General features: G+C 42.2%; 1 protein-coding gene across 1 annotated transcript in view; it reads right to left on the bottom strand.

Annotated features, from left to right (window-relative positions):
* ARSB (arylsulfatase B) overlaps positions 1-19,957 on the bottom strand; it is a 206,659-nt gene extending 186,702 nt beyond the window's left edge. Inside the window, exons 1-2 of the mRNA XM_019013558.4 lie at positions 19,082-19,957; positions 3,776-3,962 (exon numbers count right to left, since the gene is read on the bottom strand). Of these exons, the coding sequence (XP_018869103.3) occupies positions 3,776-3,962; positions 19,082-19,402 (508 nt within the window). The 5' untranslated portion in view covers positions 19,403-19,957. The remainder of the gene's footprint in view (positions 1-3,775; positions 3,963-19,081) is intronic.
* Between the last annotated feature and the right edge of the window lie 671 nt (positions 19,958-20,628).

Genomic DNA, 20,628 nt, shown 5'->3' with positions numbered 1-20,628 from the left:
GAAATAAGACTTTTCTACCTAAAATGATCTCAGTTTCACCCCAGATTTAAATGGCATCAGCGGCCTATCCCATAATTTAGACTTCACATGGAAGAAAATGGGTTTTCTCAAATAGTTGTTTCTGCAAATGTTCCATCTTTTCTATATTTTAAAATATTATATTTCTATATTTTAAAATATTAAAATAAGCTGTGCTACATATGATTCCACTTGTATTAAATGCCCACAACATGTAAATCTATAGAGACAGAAAATAAATTAGTGGCTGCCTAGGGCTGGAGGGACTAGGGGGAAATGGGGAGTGACTGCTGAGGTGGATGAGTTTCTTTTTTGGGGATGATAAAAATGTTCTACAATTGGATTGCCATGATAGTGGCACAACCTTCTGAATTTATTAAAAATCATTGAATTGTACACTTTAATTGGGTGAATTGTATGATATGTGAATTATACTTTGATAAAGTTATTAAAAAGAAATATTTGCTAGACTCTTAGCTATCTCCTGACATATACTACTTATTAACCTTAAAATGAGGATGATAAAGTTGACCTAGCTCTTTCTTCAGTCCTGAACTTTCCCTATAATGAAAATTAAGAGCTTTACATAGTTTATATAATAAATCAATTCATTTTAAATTAAATTCTCCTTTTCTATGACTCAATAAATTCAAGATCTTGAATACAATTAATACTTTGGTCTTAAAATAACTTTTATATGGCAATCTTTTCTCCTATGTATATAATGGAAAACGAAATACAAAGTACTTGTTAATTAATGTGTAACAGAGAAAGAAATGTATCCATAAAAATAATTTCAGCCCTTACATGGGTGATTAGAATGTCAGAACACTGGAGGTCTATTTAAGGTTTTTAATAACTACTGGGCATTAAAGCTTGAGGAAATCACTTCAGGTTCTTTAACTGTTAAGTGTGAGCTGCTTTCTATCAGTTGGCAGAATATAGGACAGATACACTTCATTAGCAAAGGCATGAACTACAAATATTTAAAAGATAATACAGATAGGAGAATTCCAGAAATAAAACTATTCACATACTTGGCAAAACTAATACCAAGCAACCATGTGACAATCACATGAAGCTTTTCTTCATAATAGTGATTCACAAATTTGAACTTCAATACTGAGCCTAAAGATGATGGCAGCCTATGCTTTTGGGGGAAAAAAATAGAAAATGCTTCTTGAACAACCAAATCTTCTCTGATGCTTTATGTACCAGCTGCATTGAGATATAATTCACATACCACACAAGTCACTCATTTAAAGTGTAAAAGACATTGGTTTCTAGTGTATTCACAGGCTTGTGCAACTATCCCACCATCACCTGATTTTTAGCAAAAGAGCTGAGATGTAACAGCGAGAAGAGCTGTGTGGTCATCATAACCTTCTTGGCTGCAAGTCTCCCTTCAAATGCATTTGGGGTGTGTGTTCATCTAAATCCAGGTTAGGCTTCTTAATTCTCATAAAAGGATATCATTTCTACCTTCTGTCCAGCTGAATTTTTAAGTACCTAACTTGGTTTTAGTAAAAAATTCAAAATATCTACAGTCCATCCTCTTCCCAGTGTATAGATATTGACTCATCTTTTAGCAAAGGCCTGATTGAAAAATTTCTAAGGATGTACAGGCTGTTTGTTCCTCTAGAATTTCCAAGATGACAAAGTGATCTTACATCAAGTCTAATTTTAACAGCTATTTGAGGTACTGAGAATACATCCAGGTCCATTTAAAAAAAAAAAAAAAAGCTAAGATTGAGTAGTGAGGTCTGCTGGTGGACCTGGATGAGAGTGGGGCACACACACCCTCCTGTCTGACATCCTTGCATCTTGATTTTAACCCTGAATCCAATGAGGCATTACAGAGCCATGTGCTTCAGCTGCATTGTTTTGGCCCCCATATAATTACTTTTACTGAATTGCACTTTGGTGCTCTGGCCCTAGCTTGAACAGAAGAAAATACCTCAAAACATCTACAAGAAAACCACCTAACATATTATTAAAATTACATTTTTAAAGATGTTGTTCACCTTACCTTCTCCTTCTCCCAAAGGAGAAATTTCTGTCAGGCCTAAGAGCCAGAAAATGCTTTTGCTTTTCCTGAACATCTGGTTTCCATTTATCTTGTAAATAATGTAACTCTTATAGTCTTTTCCTTTCTTTCTCCCTCTTCGGACAAATAAATTTCAAATCTCAGGCCGGGCGCGGTGGCTCACACCTGTAATCCCAGCACTTTGGGAGGCCAAGATGGGTGGGTCACGAGGTCAGGAGTTCGAGACCAGCCTGACCAACACGGTGAAACCCTATCTCTACTAAAAATATAAAAATTAGCTGAGCGTGGTGGCACACACCTATAATCCCAGCTACTCAGGAGGCTGAGGCAGGAGAACTGCTTGAACCCGGGAGGTGGAGGTTGCAGTGAGCCGAGATCATGCCACAGCACTCCTGCCTGGGCAACAGAGCGAGACTCCGTATAAAAAAGAAATTTCAAATATCAGAGATGAATATGAAGCCAGCCTAGAGCCATGCAACTTTTCTGTAATTTGATGCCATTAACCTATTCCATCTTTTTCTACTCATCCTGATTATTTAATCCTGTTTAAACTTTCTATGTTCAATATGTGTTCCTTTTTGGCTATGGAGGGTTGTAAATAAATAAATGAACAGATGGGAGGTAGGTAGGTAGCTAAATAGCTAAACAGATAGCTCACTATAAAAAGAACTTGAAAGAAAGATATATAGCTACTGGCAAGATACACAGGTTATTAATTCAGGCACAGGTTATTACAGGTTTAAAGAGGGCATATTTTAAAACAAACTCTAGGTTTCACATTTAGTTTCATAGGGCTATCAAGTTTATAAAATACTTATTATTATTTCTTATTATCCTTCTTATTACCATTTATTTGGCCTCCTCATTTTCCTTTGTTTTTTAAAACCTATCTTCCCCAACTTTGTGATTGCAAAAACAGATTTCACAGATGGAAGAATGCCAATGGAAGAGTCTTCCCCCACCCCCTTCAAAAAAAAAGAAAAAATGTGAATACATTCCACAGGGAGAAAAAAACACACCAAATCTTTGTGAAGGAAATATTTGTTTCTTATTTTATTATTATTATTTTTGAGACAGAGTCTTGCTCTGTTGCCCAGGCTAGAGTGCAGTGGCATGATCTCGGCTCACTGCAAGCTCCACCTCCTGGGTTCATGCCCATTCTCCTGCCTCAGCCTCCTGAGTAGCTGGGACTATGGGCAAGTGCCACCATGCCCGGTTAATTTTTTTGTATTTTTAGTAGAGACAGAGTTTCACCGTGTTAGTCAGGATGGTCTCCATCTCCTGACCTCGTGATCCGCCTGCTTCGGCCTCCCAAAGTGCTGGGATTACAGGTGTGAGCCACCGCACCCAGCCTGGAAATATTCTTACATTAGGTTTTGCCAGGCATTAAAAAAATAAAAAATCAATCCATATCCCTTTTTGGTAATAAGGGTCTCTGAGAGTACAGCGGTCTCCAACGTGGATAGTAAACTCTTGCAAGGCCCTAAGGTGGCATTTAGAACTCCGACAAAGGTAATGGGTTTGCCCACCATAAGGTCAGCACAGAGCCCCGTTTACAGAGGTAACATTAGAAAGCAGCCCCATTACAGTGCCGACTGATTCACTCTGTGTTCAAATATCCAGTTATTTCATTTGATTGCACTTGGGTGTGTTTTATGAGATGGCTGCAGTTAGTCTAAGTTGTTAAAGAAACATGTGCATTTCCATTACCAAAGTAGGTATCAAATCCTCGGCGGGTTGGAAGGCATTCTTTCCGGTACATTCCCAGGTGCCATTTTCCGACCATATGGGTAGTATAACCTGCTTCTTTTAGGAGCTGGGGCAGGAGTTTTTCATCCAGAGGAACACAGCTGGGCTGACAGGGCCAGATTATTTGGTGCTGTAAACCTGTACGGATCTTACAGAGATAAACAAAAAATTATAGATTAATGACATGGAAATATTGTGAACAAGCAGATAAAATGGGCTTCTACCTTATTGATCATATCTGTTGACTTGGATGTTTAACTCTATTCCTGTACTGGCTTGAGGATATTTCTGAAAGGCAGAATTCTCTTATTCAAATGAAGTAGTGGACATAAACAGGATTTGAAAGACAAATAAAACCATTCCAACAAACAGATATTTTCAATATTTATCAAGGCACTATGTTAGAAACCATTAACTTGTTACTTCTTGCCTCAAAAAAAGTAGCAATAATATGTGGTGTGAATCTAACAAGAAAAAAGTGTTCCAATTTTGGGCACACAAGAAGTTGGTGTTTGATTAGAAGACACTTCTGCAATCTTCGAAAACTTGGTGATTTTTTTACAAGTGGTTTTGTCTTTGTTTTTGTTTTTGTTTTGAGATGGAGTTTCACTCTTGTTGCCCAGGCTGGAGTGCAATGGCGCAATCTTGGCTCATTGCAACCTCCACCTCCCAGGTTCAAGTGATTCTCCTGCCTCAGCCTCCTGAGTAGCTGGGATTACAGGCACCCACCACCACACCTAACTAATTTATTTGTATTTTTAGTAGAGATGGGGTTTCACCATGTTGGCCAGGCTGGTCTCGAACTCCTGACCTCAGGTCATCTGCCTGCCTTGGCCTCCCAATGTGTTGGGATTACAGGCTTGAGCCACCGTGCCCGGCTGAGTTATTTAACAGTATAATAAAACGATTATTTGCATTTTTTATTCTACTTTATGTAAATCATTATCTCAAAAGAGAGTGTTCAACTTTTTCTTATAAAAAGCGGCCATCTGACTGCTGCTTGGGAGTGGCTCACACAAGTATGCCCAGGGCATAAGGTCCATACAGCAACTAAACTTTAAGCAATGACCACTTCTTAACTTTTGGTGTAATATTGAGTAGAATACCCACAATTATATAAAAAGGATATTAAAATAGCCCTCCCTTTTCCAACTACACATCTTTGTGGGGCCAGATTTTTCTTCAACTTTTACTAAAAATAATATATCATAACAGGTTAAATGCAGAAGCAGATACAACAACCTAGCAAACTTCTATTAGTAGAAAAGATGTACAAAAAATATAAAACAATGCCATTCTTCTCACTTAACTATTTGGTTTTGAAAAATAGAGCTTTTTTCATAAGTTATTTATGTTAATATAGTGGGTTTATTACTATTTTTCATTGAATAAAAAAATTTATAATTTGTTTTAACTTATGGGGCAAATTTTGAATGGTAACACTTAAATCTATGCTCCCTGGGGTCCTCAATAATTTTTAAGCAAGTGCAAAACCCTAAGACCAAAAAGTTTGAGAACTGATACTCTAATGTCCAATAGTGATCATTGCCACCAGGAAAAGTAAAGAAGGAGAGGGAGACAGTGACAGAGGTGGCACTTGTGATAGAGTGGCAAAAGAAAGCTTCTCTGGGCCAGGCGGGGTGGCTTACCCCTACAATCCCAACACTTTGGGAGGCTAAGGCAGGAGGATAGCTTGACTCCAGGAATTCCAGACCAGCCTGGGCAACATGCCATGATCTCATCTCTACTAAAAATAAAAATAAAAAAATTAGCAAGGCATGGTGGCCTGTGCCTGTAGTCCCAGCTACCGAGGAGACTGGGGTGGGAGGATCACTTGAGCCTGGGAGGTCGAGGCTGCAGTGAGCTGTGATCATACCACTGTGCTGCACTCCAGCCTGGGCAACAGAGCAAGACCCTGTCTCAAAAAAAGAAAGAAAGAAAGAAACCTTTTCTGAAGAGGAGATATTTGAGCAGTGACCAGAATAAAGTGAGGCAGTGAGACTTGGAGAAATCCGGGGTAAGAGCAATCCAGACCTAAGGAATAAAAACTTCAAAGGCCCTGAGACCTGAGCTTACTAGACAAGTTCAAAAGGCCCGCCCAGAACCCAGTTTGGCCCTGTCACAGCTCTTGTGCTGGTGGGTGCCACTGTAGCCCCTGCTGCAGCATGACAGGGTATCCCTCCTTGTCTACCCAGTCCCACCCTTCCCTAAAACTTGACACCTCCTGCCTCCTTGTCCTGGCTTAGCCAGGGAGATGCTCTTCTTTGTAGAAAGTGGGACTGGGGTCTCAAATTCAACTCTGCACCAGACACCAGCCTTCCCCAGCACTGGGAGCTCTTGATTTATAGAATAAACAGGCTCTGGGGACACAGGAGGTAAGAGTGCCAGTTCTCAACCCAGGCCACGGCTGGTCCCTTCATCAGCTATAAGGTGGAGAGCAAGAAACTTGTTGCTAACAAATGATTTTTTATAAGTGTTTGTGAGTATTTTATTTGCCTTATAATTTAAAGCGGAATAGCATAAGGCTCAGAGGATTAAATCCCATCCTGGCTTTATCACTTATGAGCTTTGTAACACTGGGCAGTAACTTCATTCAGTAACTCACTAACTTCAATAACTTTAGTAAGTTAGGAATTGCACCTGCTATTGCTTTACTGCATGATCTCTTTCCACATCCTCCTAAAAGAACCACATGGAATACCTTAAGTGTTAAGTTAAAGTGGGTTTATCTTGAGGATGATAGTTAAGTTCACTATCTTGATGTGGTGATGGTTTCACAGGTATATACCTATCAAAGCTTATCGAAATGTATACTTGAAGTGTGTACAGTTTATTGTATGTCAATCATATCTCAATAAAACTGTTTAAAAATAAAAGTGAGTTTAAGTTTCCTACTGAGATTGTTATGCCTCTCCTAGAAATAATTAGACACCTATCTACATTGGGATATGTGTCAGATACCTTCTGTTTGCCCTTCAAATCCACGCTGCCTTCTCAGTCTTGCTCTCTGCCCTAGGAGGCTGACCTATGAGGATCAAGTCAAAGGACACTTGTCTTCAGGTTTCTGATTGGGCTTAGCCAATGGGGAGCCCTGGCAGGAGTGAGAGGGAAAGAGGAGAGTGCATGGCCTCACCTGACACGCTGCTTAGCCTGGCTACATGAGTCTCTCTACCAAAGGTCACTCTGGAAGCAGACTTCTTTCTCTATCTGCCTCTCTCCTTCTAGGTTCTGGTAATTGGCCCTTCCTTTCTTCTCTTCTGGTCTAGGAGTAGTAACAGCTCCACTGGATTACTACACTATCCCTAGCATTTTGCCCCACACATTCACACCTTTTAAAATGGTCCCTTTGTAAATAAACCCTCCCTAATTTGAATGTGCCACCTCTTTCCAGCTGGGACCCTGAATGATAAGGATGTTATAATATCCAGGCTGGGAAAGGGAAGCATTCCTCTTAGCACATGTGCACACGTACATGTGTACACACACACACACACACACACACACACCCCAAATCAAAGTATTCTTTCCATGGTTAACTCTGGAAGCTTACTGAAGAGAAAATTGACCCTAGGACTCAAAAACTTCATAGCATATAGTATGCTAATTGGCAACCAGGCAGGATAAGTAAAGATAATATTTTATGGAATCCAAAAGCCCCAGTGGAGATAAATGCTCTGCGAAAATTCCCTTAAATGGAAAGCTCATCCATCACATGCAGAGAATTAATTCTGATTGCTAGAAAGCACTGCCAAGAGATGTTGTGTGATTTGGTTTTCCTAAGCCGTGGGAACCAAGCCAGGTGGTCAGCTGAAGCCTGCCTCCATTACTGACAATCATATGAAGCAGGGAATGTGTTCTTTTCAGTTCCTGAGAATTTATTTGACAGAGCATTTTTATGGCATTATTGGGAAGCAGAAGCCAAACCCTGGATGACATCCAAAAACATGTTTTCGGTCTGTTCAAACACGATCTGAAGGAAGGAAGCTGTAATGTGTAGAGAAGCAGTAAACAGGCAAATGCCGAACTGGTTCCAACCCAGCACTTCAGCACAGAACTACAGAGCCACACCATGCTGCAAGGGGCAGGAAGGCAACCGGGCACCAATAGGAATCAAAAGAAAAAAATAAGGGTGCCCTGATAAACACAACAGAATATAAAACAATTTCATTCTAACACCCATCTGCAATGTCCAAAGAAGTGTGTGTGAATGGAGAAGGTTCTACATGTAATATACGAAAGTCCAAGGGGTTACTTCCCTATCTACCATGTGTGGCTGTCTCCTCTTCATTAAACCAAATCTTCTCTCAAAAAACAACTTCTCCTAAGAGTTTACTTGACCATCAAAAATCCTCTCCACAAAGGCAAAAGGTCTGCAAATCCAGTGGAGGACCTGGCTTGTTCTAGGCTCTTTCTGTGACATAACTGAGAGATCCTTATTTACATATTGGTTGCACGTAACAATTTATTTGGTCCAGTGTGTTATTCTGTCTTCTGCACACCTAGGAGATCCTTGCAGTATAGTCTCATGAGCTTAAAGGAGAAAATCCAATCTCTTGCTGGGGGAGAGGAAGATGGCAGCTCCCATATCAGAATCTCTTTCAATTCCCCTTTCAGAGGTCCAGACAGTCAATCGATTAGTTATCTATATGGGAGTTCAGAGCACAGTATTTCAGCTACACTCAAACTCTCCCAAGAGCGAAGCAAACCACTGCTGTACAGAAGGCAATAGATGCTCTTTCTCTCCTCACCTCAACAGTGTTGAGATAATATCCCGTTGAACAGAAGGGAGGTTCTGTCCAGTCAGTCTGGTCTGAGCAAAATGAACTCATATCCTCATGTGCCCACATATGTGTGCAATACCTCCTCCTGCAGTACTTAAAACTTCAGAAAAATGGGCCACTCTACCCCTCCACCTTATACACCAGAGAGCCTATGGGAAGCTTCATGATCAGAACGCAATCACAGAACATGCTGGTGGCAAAGCAGGAGTTCAGAATTTCTAGCCTGTGCCTCGGCCAGTACACGGCAGGTTTTAATCACGGTCAAGTAACACTTGTGCCACCTTAGGGTTTATTCCTGCAGATGCCCAAAGAACAAATGGATAGTGGAAAATCTGCTCCCTCCCCACAGAAGCCATCTAAAAAGCAGTCAGCTGCCCATGCTGCTGAAGCCAAGAGCTACAGACACGCATTATGTGTGCTAGGGGCCTGGCTTTGCCATCTGGCTTGGCCCTTCAGGACTCGGGCTGCAGAACTGGCCCGTGTGACTGACAGTTTTAAGAGTCTATTTATTTTGGTGTTGATTAGTGAAGAGTGCAAATCTCTGACTAAACCCACAAAGGGATGTTGTTTGTAAAAAAGAATAAACAAGTCAGAAAGGGTTTCAGTGCCTCCCTCAGTTTAAATTATAATTCCAAAGAAAGCCCAAATGGAAAAGGAAGGAAAACATGAAGAAAGCTGAGGGAAAGGAATCTCTCAAAAGGTGATATGATTAAGGAAACGCAAACAAAAGATAATGACCAGAGAGCAACAGCTTATGCTCAGTGATTCCTGAAATGACAAACCTCATAAATCAAGCAACCAGAAAATCCTCTAACTCAACTGGTCATATTCCACTTAGCTCCAAACTTATTTCCTTATTTCCTCATTTGCAATTTCCTGGCAGGTAAAAGATATAAAATCTGGAATTGTTTCTTTAAAATAGCTGCAATGTTTGCAGAATAAGGCCTCCGCACTCCCCTTCCCTCCTGGGAAAATGTCTCTTGGATTTGGCTAGGCTTAGGAAGGACACCTGGCTTTAGCAAACCCATGAAAGTCACCCTAGGGCTCTGCTGTGCTTTAGTGAGGCCATCTTGCTTGTCCCTATGGAGCTAATGCATCCTTTGTTTCTCCCCCTAAAGGAGCACAGAAATAAAGACACTGTTTTCTCTTAGGAGGCACCCATGGTCTCAAGGCTACATGGTCCTCTGACAGCTCCCTCCTCCTGTGCCTTTGCCAGGGGATCCTAGGAGCGCCCACCTTGAGACATGCACTTTCCCCAATCCCTGCACCCTGTAAACATTTCTTCCAGCTCTGCACTCTCCTGTGCCCCACTTCTGAACCTCAAAGTCCAGGGAGAGGCGACCACTGGCAGGAGTCCACTGAGAGGCCAGCAGGCGAGGAGCAGGCAGGACAGTGAGGGCGAGGAGGACAAGAAGCAGGAAAGGGAGGGCATGCTCAGGCAGAGCGCCTGCACCACCATGCCCTCTTCTGCCTGCAGCATGCATCTTTCCTGCTCACCTTCTTGAAGCAAACTTGAAGCAAAAGTCAAAAATTACCCACGACGCTCCAGCACAGCCTCCTTCCTATATTTCCTGTCCAAGGTTCCGCCTCAGGGGTGAGTGAAAAGCCGTGAAAATGTCTTGTCCATTTATCAGTGTGATTAAGAAAAATGTGGTTTGGATCCCTTAAGAATGAAACCTTGGAGTCATCTTTCATTGCTTCTATTCTGTGCCAAGGTTTATGGAGTTCTGGTGGAGTGGCCCCCTTGGTACCCAAGGTAAGGACATTCCCAGTTGAGGACCAGAGTTACTTTTCTTAACTATTTTCCCAGAAGAGTGTTTTCCTTTAAGGCCTATCACTTTCTTACTCTTTAATCTTTTCAATTTCTTAAAAAAGAAGTAAAGGGATTAGAAATGACATGGCAATTTCAAGCAGTTTCATTAAGATGGTGAGCTCTTTCACGAACTGTGTAAAAGTGCTTCTCACATTCGATCATTTAATTGTCCAACACTGAGTGCTTCTTTAGCCCAGAGACAAACAAGGCAATCTAATGCAGAAGTCAGACCTCAGAACCACTTATCCCAATTAAAATATGTATTAGGAATAACAAAGGTATAATGAATATTTTGTATAGAATAAAGTCAATTTGTAAGAACATGGAAAATTAGTAATATTAAGTTTTCTATTTGAACTAAATGCAGTACACAAATTCTATTAGAAAATCTGGAGAATTTTTAAATTAATATTTTTAATCTTGAGGTTTTAAACAAGGGAAAAATAAATATAAAATCTATTTTCTCATATGCATAACATGCCTCCAAGCGATATCAAGAAACCAATAAACAGGAGCTGCCTATGGGAAGGAGGGTGGGGAGACAGGATGAAAAGATCCTCATCTATATATTTATATTTTTTACATCTTTTATATTTGAAGCTTTTGAATGTATTTCCTGGAGACGATTTTAAAAACAGGCTACTTTTTTTTTTTTTTTTTGAGACAGAGTCTCACTCTGTCACCTGGACTGGAGTGCAGTGGCACCATCCTGGCTCACTGCAAACTCTGCCTCCCCAGGCTCAAGCAATTTCCCGCCATCTACCCCCCTGCCACCCGGTCTCAACCTCAGTCTCCTGTGTAGCTGGGACTACAGGCGCTTACCACCACACTTGGTTAATTTTTTAACTTTTTATAGAGATGGAATTTTCACCGAGGCTGCTCTCGAACTCCTGGACTCCAGTGATCCACCCACCTAGGCCTCCCAAATTGCTGGGATTACAGGCATGAGCCACTGCGCCCAGCCAAGCTTATTTCTTTTAAAGAAAAAGAGAGAATATGTACAATTAATTCTAATTGGAATTACATGTATCCAAAGAATGCCACATGGCACTTGACTGTATTTCCTTAAAATATACCCATTTAGAACACTGTTAGATTCGAAATGTTCTTTAGTGTATAATAGCCTCAATGTAACCTTACTATAAAAACTGACACAAAAAAAGTTCAAGTTTTAACACTTTTTAATGGGTGGGCAGCATTAAACCCAGGGAGACCCAGCCTCCCTCCTCTAGCTCTTGGCCTGCCTCTGGCACCCTCATTCACTCAGCTACCATCTCATTCTTACAACAAGCTCGTTCCAGCCTCAAGAGCTTTGCTTCTGTTGCTCCTTCCTCCACGTTAAACTTTGCTAGGATGTGTGCATGGCTGACTCCCTTCATTCAGGCCTCTGCTCATACTACCTCCTTGAAGACACATACCTGAGTCAAGATCACTTGACCTACTTTATTTTCTTCTCCACATGTATTGTCATGCTATTTAAATTCACCTTACTTGTTTGTATTTCTTTCTTTCCCCCCTCCCCCCCACCGAGATGGAGTCTTGCTCTGTTGCTCAGGCTGGAGTGCAGTGGCGCAATCTCGGCTCACTGCAATCTCCGTCTCCCGGGTTCAAGCAATTCTCCTGCCTCAGCCTCATGAGTAGCTGGGATTACAGTGCGCACCATCATACCTGGCTAATTTTTGTATTTTTAGTAGAGACAGGGTTTCACCATGTTGGCCAGGCTGGTCTCAAACTCCTGACCTCAGGTGATCCACCTGCCTCGGCCTCCCAAAGTGCTGGGATTACAGACGTGAGCCACCACGCCTGGCCTGTTTGTATTTATTTCACTTCCCTCTTGGTTACTCCTTCTCCTTACCTCACCCCCTTCAGATTATAAGCACCAAGAGATTCCCAGAGTACAGTGGCGTAACTTGCTGCTCAGTAAACATTTGCTGAATGAAAGAATGAATGAATATATCACACTTAATGGTGATCGACTGAAAGCTTCCCCTCTAAGATTGGAAACAAGACAAGTATGTCCACTCATGCCACTTCTACTCAATATTGCACTGGAGGTCCTATCCAGGGTAATTAGGCAAGAAAATGAAATAAAAGGTATCTAGATTAGAAAGGAGGAAGTAAAACTTCTTCTACTTGCAGATGACATGATCTTGCACTAAAAAACTCTAAAGATTATACACACACACACAATTAGAGCTAATAAGTTCATTAAGGTTGCAAAATGATCAATGTACATATATCAGTTGCATTTCTATGTAACAGCAATGAACTACTGAAAATAAAATTAAGAAAGGAAGTCCATTTACAATACCACTGAAAATAGTAAAACAGGAATAAATTTAACCAAAGCACAATGCTTACACACTAAAAATTATAAAACATTGTTGAAATAAATTAAAGAAGACCTAAATAGGCTGGGTGTGGTGGCTCACATCTATAATCCCAACACTTTGGGAGACCAAGGCAGGTGGATCATTTGAGGTCAGGAGTTCAAGACCAGCCTGGCCAACACGGTGAAACCCCATCTCTATTAAAAATACAAAAACTAGGTAGGCGTGGTGGTGGGTGCCTATAGTCCCAGCTACTCAGGAGGCTGAGGCAGGAGAATTGTTTGAACCCACGAGGCAGAGGTTATAGTGAGCCAACACTGTGCTCCAGCCTGGGCAACAGAGCAGAGTGATACTCTGTCTCAAAAAAAAAAAAAAAAGCCTCTAAATAAACAGAAAGACATCTCATATTCTTAAATTGGAAGAGTTATATTGTTGAGGTAGTAATACTCTCCAAATGGTTTTACAGATCACTGAAATCCCTGTCTACCAAAATTCCACTTCCCTTTTTTTTTTAGAAGAAATGTACAAGTTGATCCTAAAATTTATGTGGAAATGCAAGGGGCCGAGAATAGCCAAACTATCTCGAAAAAGAATAACAAAATTGGAAGACTTGCATTTTCTAATTCTGAAACCTTTGTAGTACAAAGCTACAGTAATCAAGACAGTGAGGCACTGGCATAAGGATAGGCATATAGATCAATGGAATAGAATTGTAAGTCATACGTCTATGGTCAATTAAGTCTTGACAAGGGTGCAAAGGGTGCAATGAGGAAAGAACACTCTTTTCAACAAATTGCACTGAAATATTTGGACACCTACATGCATCCACATACCTCAAATTGTACATAAAAATGAACTCCAAATGGATCAAAGACCTAAATGTAAAAACTGAAAACTATAAAATACTATAAAACATAGAGGTAAATCTTCATAATCTTGGATTAGAAAATGGTTTCTTAGTCATGGTACCAACAATATAAGCAACCAAAGAAAAATAGGTAAGTTGTACATAAAAATTTGTAACTTTTGTTTACATCAAAGGACACTATCAGGAAAGTAAAAAGCAATCCACAGAATGGGAGAAAATATTTGCAAATAATCTATCTAGTAAGGGTTTATTTAATAGTATCCAGAATACATAAAGAAATCTTACAACTCAAGAATGAGAAGATAAATTACCCAATTTTAAAACAGGCAAAGGATCTGAGTAAACATTTCTCCAAAAAAGACATAAAAATGATCAATAAGACATTAAAAGATGTTCAACATCATTAGTCATTAGGGAAATGAAAATCAAAACTACAATTAAATACCACTTCCTACTCACTAGGATGACCTGAAGGCTATAATCAAAAAGACAATGACAAGTGTTAGCAAGGATGTGGAGACGCTAAAACCCACATACATTGCTAGTGGAAATATAATGTGGTATAGCTGCTGTGGAAAACAATTTCCAGTTCCTCAAAGAGTTAAACATAGAGTTACCACATGATACTAAGACAGCCAGGTGGGAGGGGGTCCCTGGCAAAATTCCAGCTGGACTGTGCACTGGGGTGGAGCCACGGAGGTGGTGCCTGGCCTCTCCTCTTCCTATGGCACCTGGGATTCAAACGGGCAATGAGGGAAGCACTGTAGCAGGGACTCTGACCTTTCAGCGGGTCCCTGTTTCCCCCTTTTTTCCTTTTCACCCAATAAAACCCTGCTTTACTCACCCTTCAAACCATCTGCGAGCCTGAATTTTCATGGCCGTGGGACAGACAAGGACCTCATCGTTAGCTGAACTAAGGAGAAGTCCTGCAACAATACGGCGTTTCACTCCTACATATTAACCCAAAAGAACTCAAAAAATATGCTCATACAAAAACTTGTACATGGATGTTCACAGCAGCATTATTCATAATAGCCAAAAAGTGCAAACAACCTAATGTCCATGAATTGATGAATGTATGAACAAAATGTGGCATGTCCATACCATGGAATATTATTGAGCCATAAAAGGGAACAATACATGCTACAACATAGATGAAAGGACATCTATTGTATTCCATTTATATGAAATGTCCAAAATAGGTAAAGTCACATAGATAATAAGAAGATTGGTGGTTTCCAAGGGCTGGTGGAATGAGGAAATGAAGAGTGACTGCTAATGGTTGAGTGGTTTCTTTCTGAGGTGATGAAAATATTGGTTACACAACCTTGTGAATGTACAAAAAACCATTGAATTGGATACTTTAAAACGGTAAATTATATAGGATGTGAACTATAACCTAATATTGCCAGTGGGAATGTAAATTGGTACAATCCCTTAAGATGCAATTTTGCAATATTTATCAAAATTACAAATGCATCTACCCTTAAACCCAGAAAATTCCATTTCTAGGAACTTATCCTTCATATATGTTCCAATATGTACAAAATGGCATATGTGCAAAGTATTCACTTCACCATTCTTTGATATATCAAAAGGCTGGAAACAACCTACATGTTCATCAGTATGCAACTGGCTAAATAAACTACAATGTATCCATTTAACAAAATATTATGCAGCCCTAAAAGCTGTGAGGATAATCTTTAGTCAACAAAATGGAATGATTGCAAATGTTAAGTAAAAACAAACAAACAAAATAGGAGCTGCAGATCAGTGTGAAGAGTATGTTACCATTCATACAGAAAAAAGAGAGAAATGATATATAAAAATATATAATTCAGAGCATTGTTTGTCTACAAACATGGGAACTGGATGTCTAAGGAACTGTGTGTGTGTGTGTGTGTGTGTATGTGTGTGTGTGTTGGTAGATTTTCACTGTAAGCCCTTTTGCAGCTTTTAAGTTTTTAAGCCATGTGAATGTATTTTCTATTTTAAAAATAAAATACAGATTTTTTTTAAAGATTTCACAAATAATGAATGAATGAGTCATAGGGCTGTGGGAAAGCCCCTAGCCTGAGTGTAGAGAGACCTGAATTTCTAGTTCTTGAATTTACCAGTAACAACTTACCCCATCTGCTAATTAGTCTCCTCCATTGCCTCCAACCTGTACCCAGTCCCTACACATATTTCACCATAGCATGCACATTTAAAATAGTTCATTTGTGAGGGCTGTGAACAATTAAATGTCTCACTATAAAAGGCTGAATTCAGGTTCCCCATTAAGTAAGTTCCTAGCAGCAGAACAAGTAGTACACGCAATTTGTAAGATACATTGTGTTGGGCAAGATTAATCTTTCTACCAGTAGATGGGGTTAGTATGATAAGGTATGATAATGTGCATTTGCCAAGTTAGAAACTCGCCCTAATGGACACAAGAGCCTTAGAGTTAAATTAATTTAGAGCTAGACAAAGTCTAGAGTTCAGCCCAACTCCTCTGTTTCACAGATGTGGAAATGATGGCCAGCGAGGTCACAGTCTGACCAGCCAAGACCAAAACCTACCAGTTCCTAACCAGTCCTCTTTACTCAATAAATAATTTCTGAAACCAAAAAAACTAAAACTCAGGATTTCATGAGAGTATAAAGTCCAGTCAGTCTAGGCTTGTTTATCAACTTGTGCTTTTCTTTTCTAAAGTTAAATAATTATGGGAAAGGGGTCTGTAAATATTAACTTAAAGCATGACTGCCAAGTTCATAGATATGACTCTTAACAACTTCCTTCAAGTAACTCATTTTGAAACAGTCAAAAAATTCCTTCATTTTATTGTCTAAAATTATGCATAACAAATGACTCAGAAATAAAATCTATTTTTATTTTACACGGAATATAGGCAATTCCTAACTCAGAAATATGATGGGTTGATTCTTTACATTGAGATGTTTAGGAATGACCCAAATGTCCAAAAGTAATACAGGGATTATTTAGTATGTATGAAGCAGTCCTTGGGATGTTATTTTTAATAATTTTGAGTAGGCAATATGGCTTAGTGGTTATAAGCATCAACCCTAGGGCCACGCGCCCTGGGTCAAATCCTGGTCCAACATATACTAGCCCTGTAACCTTGGGCAAGTTTCTTAACCTCTTCCAGCATCAGCTTCCTTGTTACAGAACAGAGATGATAGAGTTGTTGTGAGAATCAAATGAGTTAACACTTGTAAGTGCTCAGAACAATACCAGCATATAGTATCTGACGGAGACTCCTGAGCCTTCCCAGAAATTTCTACTTCATTAAAAGTGGGAACTTGCTCACCCTGGGTAACATCTACTTGGGTCTCATGAACTCTAACAGAATAAAGTGGGTGAGAAAACTGGAGGAAAAAAAATGTTTGGGGAAGCAAGGCTGCTTTAGAATCAGCTACACTGAGAGGTCTCTAAACCTTTCAGAGTGCCCAGCTTCTCTACTCATCCTTTACTTCATAACCATGGGGTACTCTAAATACTAAAGTTTGTTCTCCAAGACATAATTTTGGTGACTGGTTGGGGAGGATGTTAGGGGACAAAAGCAACTGATTACAGGAATGGGTTTTTTATTTTATTTTGTTTTGTTTTTCGTTTTGAGATGGAGTCTTGCTCTGTCGCCCAGGCTGGAGTGCAGTGGTGCGATCTCGGCTCACTGCAACCTCTGCCTCCCGAGTTCAAGCGATTCTCCTGACTCAGTCTCCCGAGTAGCTAGGACTATAGGCGCATGCCACCACACTCGGCTAATTTTTGTAGTTTTAGTAGAAACGGGGTTTCGCCATGTTGGTCAGGCTGGTCTCGAACTCCTGACCTCAGGTGATCCACCTGCCTCAGCCTCCAAAGTGCTGGGATTACAGGCGTGAGCCACCGTTCCCGGACCAGGAATGGGTTTCTGAAGTTGGTATTTGCTTTCCTGTCCAACTCTGTTGGAAGGGAGGAAGTTGGAGCAATGAATGGCCCTTCCATTCTTTGCAATCTGAGTTCAGTTCTCTTACTTCAAAGCAAATGCAGAACCCTTTGGGGCAAACCTCACCTTTCACCTTTCCCTTCTTCTTCTTCTTTACTGGCACATCCCTTTACTCCCACAAAGTGTCCAGGGTGAGATTTACACAATGTAGGGGATTCCTAATTACACGTAGCAGCCAAGGTCAGAACCGCCAAAAGTACTAAGGTGGATGGTGAAGGGAAGCATCCTTTACTCCCATTTCTAACCTTGGCTACAGCTATTTCTCACCCTTAGCAACACCCAATCTTTCCTCTTTATAAAAGCCTTCAGACCACTGCGCATATCTTTATCACAAGCCCTCCCTTCTCTTGATCTTAGGACCACGTGAGGCTAGGGTTGATCTGACAGGTTATGCGAACACATACTTGGGAGGGCAACATTCAAATATATATCCCCTGTCAGTAGCACAGTAAGCTCAAAATATTTTTGTTGAGTAAACAGCATATGTACTCTGTGAAGGCATGCAGGTGGTATCCAACAGTTCCCATTTACTGTATTTAATATGGTCATAATAACTTCAGGGTCTTAGAAATATGACAATCGTATTCAGATTGAGGGGAAAAAAGGCCAATTTCCTAAGCCCGAGACGACCAGTGGATGCAGGAAAAGCACAACGGACACTGCCTTGACCACTTTCTAGCTGTGCGATTCTTATGCCAAAGAGCCTTTACAAGCTTCCTGCCTCGTCTGTAAAACGGGGTGAAAACAACTACCTCATGCGCTGTTTCAATAATTCACTTTAAAAACAACAAAGTGCTATGCAAATGTTCTTGATATTCTTAGCCATCTAACATCTATGCACGCTCTACATTTATATTTCCTTCGTTAACTGTGGAGCCGTTCCTAAAGGGAAGCTTTTAAAGCGACAATGAAGATGCTCAGAAGAGTTCAATACAAGGTTACATGTGAAAGGAATGTCAGCAGCCTAAGAAAAATCAACCTAGCATCAGGTTTCATTCCAGGGGTGTTGAGAACCTGGAAAAAAATAATCTTTGGTGGGACACTCCTAACCTATGACCGCTGGGTTCCCACGGGCCAGGGTCGCACCCACGGCGAGCACCCCTTCATTTTACCTCTCCCCTCGTCTTTGCTCCCAGTCCACGCCCTCCCCAGCCTCCCACCTCAGGACCGCTCCGCCTGCCGGCCGCGGCGCCCAGCACCAGGCATTCCCATAAACCCCTTCGCCCGGAGCTTCAGAAAACGAAAGACAAAGCCATGCAACCAACCCGGCGGCCGGGACGCGGGTCCGCGGGGCGCCGGAGCCGGGCATGCGCAGAGGCCGCGGCGGGCTGCCGGCCTAGAAGAGAGAGGTTGGGGCGAGAAGCCGCCGGGACCCATAACCGGGTCGGGGGTCCGAGACCCGCCTGCCAGCGCCCGCGGCCTCAAGGGCCGGGTAGGAGCGGGAGGGCGCCGGCGAAAGGCGGGGCGGAGGCGGCGCGGGCGCCGCGTACCTGGTAGCGGCCAGTGAGCAGCTGGCTCCGCGACGGCGTGCACAGCGGCTGCGTGTAGTAGTTGTCCAGGAGCACCCCGCCGGCCGCCAGCGCGTCCAGGTGCGGCGTGCGGATGCGGGAGCCGTGGAAGCCCACGTCGTTCCAGCCCAGGTCGTCTGCCAGCAAGAAGACCAGGTGGGGCGGCCGGCTGGCCCCAGCGCCCGAGCCCGGCGGCGGCAACAACAACAGCAGCAGCAGCAGCAGCAGCGGGAGGACGACGGGGAGGAGCAGCCGCCGAGGTCCGGGGCCTCGGGGCAGGCTCGCCGCGCCGCGCGGACCCATCCTTGGCCCCCGCGGTCCCAGCGCCTGTGGCGCCACCAGCCCCGTGTACCGCTGATAGAATGAGGAACTGGGCTGCCGGGGCCTGCTCCGCCCCGGCGCGGGACGGCACCCCCAGCGGGCCGTGGGCTTGCGAGGCCGGGCGCTCGGCCTCCGCCGCCTCCGACCCGGGCCCCCGGCCGCTGTGGCGGAGGAGGAGCCAGAGACGAACCCGCGGGCGCCCGCTGCCCGGCTTCTTGGAAACTCAGCTGACGCTTGGAGGGCACCAAGGCCCGTTATCTTCCCCGGCAATTAAATTTGCACGGTGGTTTCCTAAAAAAAAAAGATGTGTTCTTTAATAACGCTTCACAATTTACAAAGCATCTTCACAGCCCGCGTCTCCTGTAAAGCCTGCAACAACTCTGACAGCTAGACATTATAATTAGTGCCAATTTTTCATAAGAAAAAAGCTTATAAATGGTTAAATCTCTGACTCAGATCCTGAACCATGATGTCTAGCTAGCAAGTCATTTCGAGCACAAGAGCCCATCCTGTGGCAGGTGGGAGGACGGTGAAAAGGCAGAGGCCTAAATAGCCTTACATTCATTTATGCGTAGTGTACACCCATGAAGCCGCTTCCTCCCCACTAGCAAACAGGAGGCCAAACACACAGTCTGATTGCACGGTGCCCTTTGGAAGGTGCGGTTACTTTCAAGTTGCCCTGGGAGGATTTGGAGTGTTGCGTGGTCATTGAATAAATAGCTCATTCGCTTGTCCGGATATGACCCCACTCAGAGCTGGCTCCCCCACTAAGCAGTGACACTAAGAAGCACACAGTATCTAGTTAGCCTGAAATATCTGTGAGTGGAAGGAAGAAATCCTTTAGTCACGTGCTTATTGAATTGGGAAGTTAGCCGTATGACCAGTAGATTCCCGTTGTCATCCAGACTTTCTGTCTACTCTGTCTGGAGATATAGCTGTTAACAGGTGTAGGGGAAAATTTTTGCATTGCCTAGAGACCATACCCTTCCAGGTTGAGTCTGATTCCGTGGAAGTTGTTTACAACTTTATAAGTTATAGATAAATAACAATGGAAAATAATTCTTATTTATATATACACAAATGAACTTTATCCAGCGGAGTAGCAATCCTTCCCCTCCACCACTACTACCAAGGAAAACAGTTTCACCTCCGCTTGCACATTTATTTTAGTATTCCTGATCTGTTCTTTGGATTGTCCTTTGAATTGG

Source organism: Gorilla gorilla, chromosome 19, assembly GCF_029281585.2.
Source record: "Gorilla gorilla gorilla isolate KB3781 chromosome 19, NHGRI_mGorGor1-v2.1_pri, whole genome shotgun sequence".
NCBI classification, from domain to species: domain Eukaryota; kingdom Metazoa; phylum Chordata; class Mammalia; order Primates; family Hominidae; genus Gorilla; species Gorilla gorilla.
The sequence above is the reverse complement of the archived record's forward strand: the minus strand, read 5'-3'. Positions and strand labels throughout refer to the sequence as shown.